Source organism: Cyclopterus lumpus, chromosome 10 (genome assembly GCF_009769545.1).
Source record: "Cyclopterus lumpus isolate fCycLum1 chromosome 10, fCycLum1.pri, whole genome shotgun sequence".
NCBI classification, from domain to species: Eukaryota; Metazoa; Chordata; class Actinopteri; order Perciformes; family Cyclopteridae; genus Cyclopterus; species Cyclopterus lumpus.
Window position 1 is genome coordinate 8,331,626 of NC_046975.1, and position 10,785 is coordinate 8,342,410.

The 10,785-nt window shown below is 44.4% G+C and overlaps 2 protein-coding genes across 2 annotated transcripts; one reads left to right on the forward strand and one right to left on the reverse strand.

Moving 5' to 3' along the window:
- Positions 1-1,976: 1,976 nt before the first annotated feature.
- On the reverse strand, positions 1,977-2,923 carry syce3 (synaptonemal complex central element protein 3). Its single transcript, XM_034543379.1, has 3 exons — positions 2,846-2,923; positions 2,424-2,535; positions 1,977-2,302 (listed from the first exon to the last, which is right to left on the reverse strand). The coding sequence occupies exons 2-3, from the start codon at positions 2,533-2,535 to the stop codon at positions 2,157-2,159; spliced, it is 258 nt and encodes an 85-aa protein (XP_034399270.1). The 5' UTR covers positions 2,846-2,923; the 3' UTR covers positions 1,977-2,156.
- Positions 2,924-3,851: 928 nt separating this feature from the next.
- On the forward strand, positions 3,852-5,974 carry foxi3b (forkhead box I3b). The gene is made up of 2 exons (XM_034543532.1): positions 3,852-4,518; positions 4,703-5,974. The coding sequence occupies exons 1-2, from the start codon at positions 3,918-3,920 to the stop codon at positions 5,266-5,268; spliced, it is 1,167 nt and encodes a 388-aa protein (XP_034399423.1). The 5' UTR covers positions 3,852-3,917; the 3' UTR covers positions 5,269-5,974.
- Positions 5,975-10,785: the final 4,811 nt, after the last annotated feature.

A 10,785-nucleotide genomic window follows, 5' to 3' on the forward strand; every position in this document is an offset into this window, starting at 1 on the left:
CTTGTGCCGCGCTGCGTCATTAGGTCCCTGTCATCTTTTTTTTGTGTTTGCTGTAGTTTCCCTGGGGTGAAGGAGATGATTACCCATCACACAAACAACCCACTGCAGCTCATTGATGCCACAGACCAGTGCTGTCTGCTGCACCCTGTGGGACTCTGACCAGCACCAGCACCAGGCCTAATGTGGGTGTTTGCGTCTGAATCTCTAAGCTAATTTGTGCCCGTTTAAACCCAGCAGAAATGTCACAAAAGGTCATTGTTGTGTAACTCCTCCTTTTGATTACTTCATTTGTGTTTGTAGTGGACAGAATGAGAGAAAATTCAATTATTTTTACATGGCTGATGGTTTGTATATTTGATCAAACTATGTTCACACAGTGTTACCTCTGTTCTTCATGCCTCGGTTTCAAGTCGAGCTGGAGGCTGCTCCTGCTGCTTCAGCGCCTCTTGGAGTTTCAGAGACGCCAACTTGTCAGGGTGTCCAACACAAACGATCAGGTCACATTGCCTCAGCTGAGTTTGGACTGCAGGCCGAAAACAAATCCAGAAAACCTTGTTTCACAAGTGCCTCAGGTCAACACAGTTCGAAGTGTCCTAGTCACGTTTCAAAATATATATATACGGTTCCACACCAAGGATGGTAGTTCTTAACAGGGAAGTAGCTGAATGTTAAACTTGGATACATGCCTCTCTATTTTATCCTGTTATTATGAAGTGCTACAGGTAAAATTGTGTTGGAGATCAATGAGAAATGTATATCTATTCCCAAATATATTCTACACATTAACTCTAACCAGCTTTCGAAGATGTTGTGCATTAACTGAAAAAAACGGGCTGCACTGTGCATACTAAATGAGTTGGATGTTGGAGGGTCTTGATAAACAGAACTGTTCCACAATGAACACAGACGGGGTCCTCACAGGCGAACAATTAAAACAATTTGGGACATGGAAAAACTAAATAACATGAGTACTTGATCTTTTGAGAACATCATTTTATTTTTCCTTTTAGTAGGTTTTCAAATCCTTAACTGACAGCAGCGCTCTAAAACAACAGGTTGATTGACAACCACCTTGACGTGTCTCTTTGCCCAAAAAAATCCTGCCTCACATCAAATGGCATGATGGAGAACCCATGAGAGTGAAATCTTTCCGTTACTCCTATCTGCCCATCAGCATCGTGCAACTCTGCACCACTGACATCAACAAGCAAGGCTAAGGCGAGCAGCAGTTGGTGTTAAGAAATCCAATTTGGTTATCACGTCAGATCTCGGATAAGTTACATCATACGCTTTGCATATTTGCAAATCGATCATTAAAGTCATAATTTGATTCTCACTGACATTTTGGAGGTTTAAAGGGACGGGGATGAACAGTCAAACATACATGCCAGTTGCTCCATGCAGTGAGATAAGGTGTCCAGCCCTTTCAATATGTTTTCCAGATCAATGCAGGCAGTTGAGGCAGCTTTCTCTGTGTTCTCCATCTGGAACATAGTTGCATAAGAACAAAGCAACACTATGTCAACTATAATTATACTACGCAAAATCAGACAAACTTGAAATGAAATTCTGAAAGCTGGTGTATTATCCCGAGTGAAATGTGAACATAACATGTCATGAAATGTGATTTATTGAGCTGTGAAGCGAGCAATGTGACGTCAGTGTGATGAAACCCATCAATGCGGGTGTTAATATTGACACCACTTATCGAGTTCCACATTTTGAAGGTTGAAAATGGCTCGACCTCTACCGTTTTAAATCAGCCCCGAAGGTTGAAGGACAACGCTGACAGATTCCACCAGTTGGTACTTAATCATGACATGAGATCATTGATAAATCTTGGGAGTTACACTTTAATACATTTCAAGAGCAGGTCATGGAAGTCTATGTAGAAAACTCAATTTAAAAAAACAACACAGAAGACATTCTCACTTAAATTTTTTTCTTTATTATTAAATTGAACATGCTATCAGAATACTTTAAAACCCACACCACTAACACAAGTTGAAGGCCTCGCAACAATAAGTCTGTACATCACTGAATAAAACATCCCTTTTTCTTCTTTTTTTTTACGCAAACAGTCAGAGAGCAGACACGTCGTCTCGTGAGCTGAACACGGTGGGATCACATCTGAATAGTGTGGCATCGGGATCCGTTCACCCCCTCGCTGGCTCCTTTTCATGGTCTCCACAGATGATAGCGCGGCATCTATGGAAGGCCTCGTTCATGTTCCGCATGGAGGTGCCCAGCTCGGGACTGGTCCGCAGCGCCACCATGTCGTAACCCCCCCACGTGAGCTGCACTAGAACAGGCATACAGATGAGTGATTAGCACACGTGTGCAAACTTATGTTTAGTTGCCACATGTAACGTTGCCGAGGAAGCCTGTCTAACGCGGTGTCGCACTGAGACACGGCCACACACCTGATATGTTCTCAATGGCTTCTATAATTCTCTCCAAGTCCTTGTTCAGCTCCAACACGTCGTCGTCGCTGCTGTCCTGCGGCGGCTCGGGGATCGAAGAGGAATCGGCCATCTGAATTACAAACCGGCGTTTGGCTTTTTATGACACGCAGACGCTTCTCCGCTAAAAGTAACTTCAGCTCGCGCAAACCAAGCCGTTAATTTACGTCAGCGTACGTTAGTTAACTAGCTAGTTAGCTAGCTAGCTCACGGCGCGCTGGTATTGCGTTAGCAGGATAGAAATATGATTTAAAAACACGATTCTGAAGTTATTTTCACTCGTCAAAAGGAACAGCGGCATCTACAAACAATAGCTGAAATTGTAATCATTAGTTTATGGGGTTAAATAGGTATTATCTCGTCTTAAAATGTGGGAAACTTACGATAGAGCGCCTTTTCTTCGGTCAGTTAACTAGTATGAAGTAGAAAGTGCTCGCGCTAACTACTAACGCAATGCATGGTGTCGTTTTATCACGTGATGATGTAACTTCCTACGATTTTCGGGGATTATTTTTTCACCACACAAAACCCTTATTCCATATAATTATTGTATTTAAAAAAACTGCCATTCCCTCTAAGAAGTCTACACTGTGTTTTTAATAGTTCGAAAAATTTCTCAAAAATTATATTTTAAGGTAGCCTTACTTGTGTAACTTGGAAATATCTGGGGTGAAATAACCGTAGTATTTCCATTTATACTACGCCCCCCACACAATTGACTAAATAATATAAAAAATATATTATTCAAAGTATACTGAATAAACCCACTGTTATTAACCCATTATTCACACTGCTGTGGTAGTCTGAAGCCACTCTTATTGTATTCCTTGCTATTTCTACATCTAAGAGGCCATTATAATTGCTTTTGTTTTGTTCATCATAAGTATCACTCTTTTAGTGTGGTAAAGCTTCATAGAAAATATTGAAGCAATTTAATATGAATGTAATTTAAGTATGATCCATATTTAATGAGAACACATGAGTCACAAAATGATCTCTGTTCTGTAGGAGAAGGTTGTTTATCTTCAGACTGACTAAACTGGCTAGGTGGCCAGGATTAACAAGCAGAGAAAAGAATGATTAAATGTATCATCTAAATCTAAATAATTTCATTCTGTTTGAATTTGTATCATAATCCCCCCAAAAATTGCAGATGACTGAACGTAATCAATGTTGGAGTAAAATTTAGCTTGAGTGGAAAATTATTGAATTGAGGGTGAACAAAACCCCTGGAGGAAGTGAACCAGCTGACGGCAGGAAAAAAACTGAGAAAACAGGAACAGGCTTTTCACCTGAGAAAACAACCAATCAAACAAGGCAGGGGGCGTTTCCAGGGAAACAGATAAAGGTATGACAGGTGACATCTTGACATAAAGCAAGGGCAAACAGACCAGAGAGGAGTGGAGAAGAGTAGCTTACAACTTGGAAGACTGAGCGGTAAGAATAGATTCCACGATGTCTACGTTTGAGGTGCACGGACAGTCTCCTCCTCGGTGTGGCCCACAGTTCCCCAGCCTCGGCCAGGAGCCCCCTGAGCTCAGCATGTACAGTGACTGTTACTACCCTCCTCCCTCGCTGCCGAGTCCGCAGCGCACCACTCCGACCACCTACGACCTGAGCGACTACGCCACCTCCTCCCCGAACCCTTACCTGTGGTTCAACGGCTCCGGGATCAACACGCCGCCGTACCTGGCTACCACCGGGCCGCCCGGTAACCCGGGCCCCCCCTTTGTCCCTCAGCACTATGGAATGCAGAGGCCTTACCTGGGTCCCGCCGGAGCTGGTGGTCCGGGAGGGGAGCTGAGCTGGTTCTCTCTCCCCTCGCAAGAAGACCTGATGAAGCTGGTCAGGCCACCATACTCCTACTCCGCTCTCATCGCCATGGCTATCCACGGAGCACCGGACCGGAGGCTGACATTGAGTCAGATCTATCAGTATGTGGCCGACAACTTCCCTTTCTACAACAAGAGCAAAGCAGGCTGGCAGAACTCCATCAGACACAACCTGTCACTCAACGACTGCTTCAAAAAAGTACCAAGAGACGAGGATGATCCAGGTAATATTTTGTATTTATTTATTTTTGGCTCTGTTTTGAATATCTCTCTCTAATGAGGGGAAGACTCGTGTGATTCATTTAATTTCCGTGTCAGTGTGTTGTCGTGTTTCATTGGCGTGTGTTTTAAGCCATTTTCAAAAAAACGTAAATTGAACCTCACCAACTCCACATTCTTACGCCACAGGCAAGGGCAACTACTGGACACTCGACCCAAACTGTGAAAAGATGTTTGACAACGGAAACTTCCGTCGCAAAAGGAAGAGGAAGTCCGATTCCCTCTCCGGCGCTGACGGCGGCTCAGGGGCTCCGGAGTCATGTGACAGTGAGAGAGGGAGCCCCAAGGACTCAACTGGCCTGAACATCTCTCCCACGCCAGACAGGATCCCCTCCCCTTCATCGTCAGGCCCCGCTCCTTGTCTCAGCAGCTTCTTGTCCGAGATGTCCGGCGTGACAGTCGGAGCAGCCGGGGAGGTGGGAGGCGACGGGCTGAGCAGGCCGCTGCAGATCAACCTGGATGGGCCTCACAGAACCACGCAACCTGTAGGCTTTGGTAGCTACTCCCCCAACTCAGGTGGCCCAGAGTGGGGACCACATGGGCCAGCTCCCCCTGTGCTCTCCTCTTCACCCACCCACTCCTCCCTCGGCTATGCCAGCCCCATCCTCAGCCAGTACAGTGGGTCCGGTGGGCATTTCTACCCTACGCTGGGCTCGACAGGAATCATCTATCACCGGGAGGGCACAGAGGTTTAATGAGACATTAAGGGGGGTTTGGGTTGAAAAGACTCTTGACAGGAAATTTTACCCCTCTGGTCACTTTTGTCAGAGAGAGATTGGGTTCTGAAAGACAACACACAAACACACACACACACACACACACACACACACAAACACACATGCACAGATTGCGCTGACTGAGACAGTTGAGATCCCTGTAGCGTGTGACAGCGGAGTAAGAAAAGGCTTCGACTCCCACAGAAACAGCTGAGTCAGCTACTACGGGTGTCCCTCCCTGAAACCGCAGTCAGCCCCACTATCAGATCCTCAGTCAGCTTTTACTCAATCTAAAGCCGGTCTCTATCAGATCTGACTCATTAATAACAGATCCTGGATTTGATCTGCTGACACCAGGTCATTCCACACTGCTATCTGTGATTCTTTGATGGTATCACCCATACAACGCTCAGACAGCACATTTAGAGGAGTAGTTAATTACACCATTGTCTGTGTGTAGGAATTAACAGAAGGTAAAAAGTAGATGTTGTTTTTTTTTTGTAGTACTAAAGCTTAAATAATCTGATGTCTGTTCGGGGTTATTGTACGTTGTAAATATGTCAATGTGTTGTGTAACGTTATACATTTATATTGTTGGTTTGTTGGTACAACTGTTATTGTATACAATTGATTCCTAATGTATGGTATATGCTGTATGTGTTTTGCTTTTGATATGAATAAAAGGTTTCAGAGTTCCACACTTGTATTTCTCAATTCATGAAGAATAATTATAAAGACCAAAAGAGGAAAGAGATTAAGTCAGGCAATAAGCACTCGCTGACAGAAAGCAGTCCCGTCAGAAAAGCGATGACCAAGAGAGGAGAACCTGCATGTCAGTGTAACTCGATCTTTGTGTGATGGATAGCTAACTGATTCTTCTAAACGTTCCCATGTCCCTCTTTGCTCCACAAAACAACAGAGAAATCCCTGTCGGTCACACGATCTATTCACACACTGCTGAGTGGATGCAAGAGGCTTCAGTGGGGGAAAGGGGAACCAACTTCAAAACAAAGCTGGAAAGATGCTGAAGCGGGAATTAAACAAAGTCACTCCACACGGTACTCAGCGCTCGGCGTTAATTGCCCTCCAAGTAGAATGTTAGAAATCATCTACAGATGTTATTATTTATTGAACATCGTAGATAGTTGAAACCATGGAAGCAAACCAAGAACATTCTGTGAGTTTGTATGAAGTCAAATCTAAAAACTTTATTGTCAAAGGCACAGAGAAACAGGTTTGTGCTGTACAGAGAACTTCATGGGTGGCTTTCTTTATCAGACTGCCTTTCATAAAAAGGTAACAAATAAAGTAATAAAAAGGTAATACAAAACATGTATGCAGCAGAAGAAACAATCATAATGTAATATATTAAAAAAACAGTTGTGAAAATAAAGATACCATAATACCAATAACTGCAATGTATGTGTGTAAAGTCAGATGTGGAGCAATAAGGCAGATGGACTATTGTGCTGTCTGTTATGTGTCTTGATGCAACAATTATAATCCATACAGTAATATACTATTATTGAAAACATTGAATTTTCCAACATCTGGAACACATGAGTCCACGATTCCCCTGTGCAATTGTACATTTGGACTTTAAACTGTTGACATAGTAGTAATAACTATTTTCTACATTGGCTAATTGAATTAACCAAAGCTATGATAATAATCCTATTACTTGCTTTTATTCTTTTCTCTGGTTATCCTGCACATTCAGTATATTATTCATCTCCCTCTCATTTATCCCTCCTTTGAGCGATGTCAGCCTGAGGCCTGTATTTACCCTGAAACACAGAAAGAAAGACAGAACCCATTCGAGAACACCGCAGAACAAGTGGAGTTTAACATCCTGGTGCAATTGGCGAAGTGCATCAGTGGTTGAAGGTTAGACGGTCAACCTGTCGACATTTGCATAACTGATTTCAAAACAAGTGATGAGGTTGCATTTGGATGGATCACGAAGTCCCGCAATATGAGCGGTGGGAGCATGCTATCTGATTTAAATGTGTAAAATGTCAGCGCCTTAAACCTCAGTCTCCTAGCCGTGCCAAAATCTTATGCAAATAGATGACTTTTGCCCGCAGATATTCGGCTTACAGAGAAGATCGTGAGCTTTTTTAAGAAAAGACAAACAGAAAGGAGCGGGGGGGATACGCTGAGAGGAGGGGGAGGCAAAAGAGAAAGGCAGGCTGTCAGAATATCACTGTCCCAACATGTCGCACATCCTTCCCTCACGGATAGCTGCCGCAGCCCATCAGTTTGTTTTTGTCTCCTTATCTCCAGACCGTGCGCTGGCAGGTGAAAGATGAGGCATCGAGAACAGGGGTGGCCTTCTGCCTCGTCCTTTTTGATCTGCCAACAGGGAACGTTGCCGGGCCGTTGTCTCTGCGACACCATTAACAGCTCACTTCGCCTTCTGCTGTCTTATTCAGACAGTTTTCAAATAGATGCAAATGTGTCGCCGTTAATCACGGCCTGCGCGGGGGATGACAAGGTCACGGGGAGAATCCACAGTTCCAGATGGAGCTCTCCAGATAAGAAACGGTAAAAACCTGAGGTATTTACCTCCCCGGCTCCCTCAAACCAAAGTCAATTACCTTTGTATTGAAACTCACAACACCATACATATTCAGATATTTTGGAACTTCCCTCATCCGTTGCTGGTATTATTGTTTATTTGGACAGCTCACGTCCGGATCACAATCCTTTCAAACATGGTGGCATCACATTTGTGAACTGTTTCCCTCCTGGCATTTCTTCTCATCGCCTTTGTTTCCCTCCTTCTTCTTTCCCAGTAGACAAAACCACTTGAAACCTTCATAAGCACTCTCACGTTTGATTACCTCATAGTGCATTCAGTTACTAAATGAAGCCGGTATGCGTTGGAGTGCCATCTAGGACGCACGTATCGCAGGATGCTCTAGTTTCATTATGATTCAGGGATACCCAGGACAGCATCCATCAATCAAGAGTTACACTAGCTACGGACTGTCTTTGCCTCGGGCACTACAATTATTGCTCAACAGAGTGAAGCGATTAAAATCTATAAATCCTCATCTCCACCTGCCGCCCGGCTCGTGGCATTCTTCCACACACCTGTCGGTGCTAACGGAACGCACACGCCCCATACACTCTGCCAATGTGTCTCTATGTGTGTGTGTGCGTTTGTTGCAAGGGCAAGGGCACACAAGTGGGTGGTGTTTATATTGTAAACTAAGACAGAGAACGATTACCCCTGAGCTGGTAAGATGTGTGCGGTGTGTGTGAGTGTGAGTGTGTGCGTGTGTGCGTGTGTAAGTAGTGTCCTGATTATTGCGGCCTCAATGATATTCGCCGCATGGTGGGCTAAAAGTTTGCAGATTGTGCCAGCTCGTAAATGTGCTTGTCTACTTCACTTTGGGTAACCGCTAACCTGAATACGAAGCGAACTGTCCGGGTACCAACCCAACCCAAAACACGCACACACCTTTTGTATTTACTAAAACAGTCCCGTCCTATCGAGGCTGTTTAGTAAACGGTAGCAGAGAACGTCAAGCCTGGAGACATGTGGTCATGCCCAGTGCTTCGGCTCGGCATTAGCAGCTCGCTGTTATGTGTAAACATGCACACACACTCCAGACACACGCATGCAGGTGATGAAAGGAGTGAGGCACGTTGCCTTTTTTTAAAGTCATTGAACAACCTTTTTTTGCTGGCTTTGTGCTCCTCAGAGGTCAACAGGCGACGTTAGAGTCCCTACGGTCCCTTGTTCTTGGCAGAAGTTCGACACACGTGAGATGCTTCGAGTCGTCGAGCAACAGAAAAAAATCGGCGAACAGTGGGTGTCTCTTCGTGTCACACCGCGCCAGCACCAATCTCCAGCAATTTTAGTCCCAGTTTAGATGAAGAAGGATAAGTCCCAGTTTGCCATGAATCCAGTGAAAGTTCTCCCTTGAAAACGTGTCCAACAGCAGCAGCTCCTTCAGGTGTCTCGGGCTCCAGGGAATGAGGCAGTGAGGGATTGTCCCCTACCTCAACATGGCTTATATACACCATTTGGGGAAAAGAGAAGTTTAAATACAAACACAGAGCGCAGTGAGACCGTGTGTATATATGAATCATTGCTATTGCACCCTAAAATATTTTCCATGTCAACATGCAGTGAACGTGGCGATATGAACAGGGCTTTGAGGTGAGGGAGGGCGAAGCAGGATTACCTCATAGGAGGAACGGACTGGACATTTAGGGGGTTTTCAGCATCAGCAGAATTAAGAATTAAAGAATGAAGTGCAGAGCTGTGTTGAGGTCCGTCAGTCGGTGCACGTCTGTGGTCATGGCTGAAATATCTCAACAACTAATTGAGGCTTTGTATTGTAAAAGGTTAATCATGAAGGAACATGTAAAATTATACAGAAGGGCTGTTCTTTTATTTTGGCACAGTTGTTGCCTATATGATGACGCGGTTAAAACCTGGCTTTCCTGATTAAAAGCGAAGCAAAGAGGACATGTAATGTAAAAAGGGGACTTTAAAAAAATAAATAATTAGAATCACTTCCTGCGAGTGAAGCCCGGCGTCCCAATGCACAGCAAGTCCTCTGCGTTCCTTCTGAATCACACAGACTTTTTAATGAGGCTGCATGTCGGCATGCAGGATGAAGGAAGGTGTCTGTTCAGTAGGCAGCTGAAACCGGACCAGACAGCATGAGCGAGATCCAAACTGTCCATTTAGAAGACAAATTGCTCAACAGAAAAAAACAGGAAAAACAAATATTGGCTCAGTTTCCTTCACCTTCACCTTCAGACATGGAAGGTGGACTGCAGTTCAGCCTCAGGCCGATGTCATTGGGAGGGTTTCCCGTGCTCGTCCTTATTGTAGCTTACTGTTTGGTTTTCAGACCTGGATGAAAGTTGTTCTTCTTGAAAACGTCACGGCAGGATATTGATGCAGAGCTGTGGTGTTGGCGATGTAACCCAAAACTTACTGTTTATTTTTTACATGGGCGCATGGTTTCTGTGATTTGTTTGTGTTAGTTTTCAGGTCAATGATGTTGTGGTGATCATAAAAACAGGTTGAAATTCCTCCTTCATTTGGTCAAGCATTTAGTTGAAATTATTCAGTAATGCATGGGATACATCTGACTAGGATAGTCATAATACATTTTTAAAAAATGCTGCACATTTATTGGCTCAAGCTGGTGCTGCAACATCGGCCACACACACACGCACACGCACACACACACACGGACACAGACACAGAGATACAGAGACACACACACACACACACACACACACACACACACACACACGCACACACACACGCACACACACACAGACACAGAGATACAGAGACACACACACACACACACACACACACACACACACACACACACACACACACACACGCACACACACACACATACAGAGACACACACACACACACACACACACATACAGAATTCGAAGGACTCACACAAATGCATAGAGCTCAATTAGTCTCTTTGAAACACTCACACT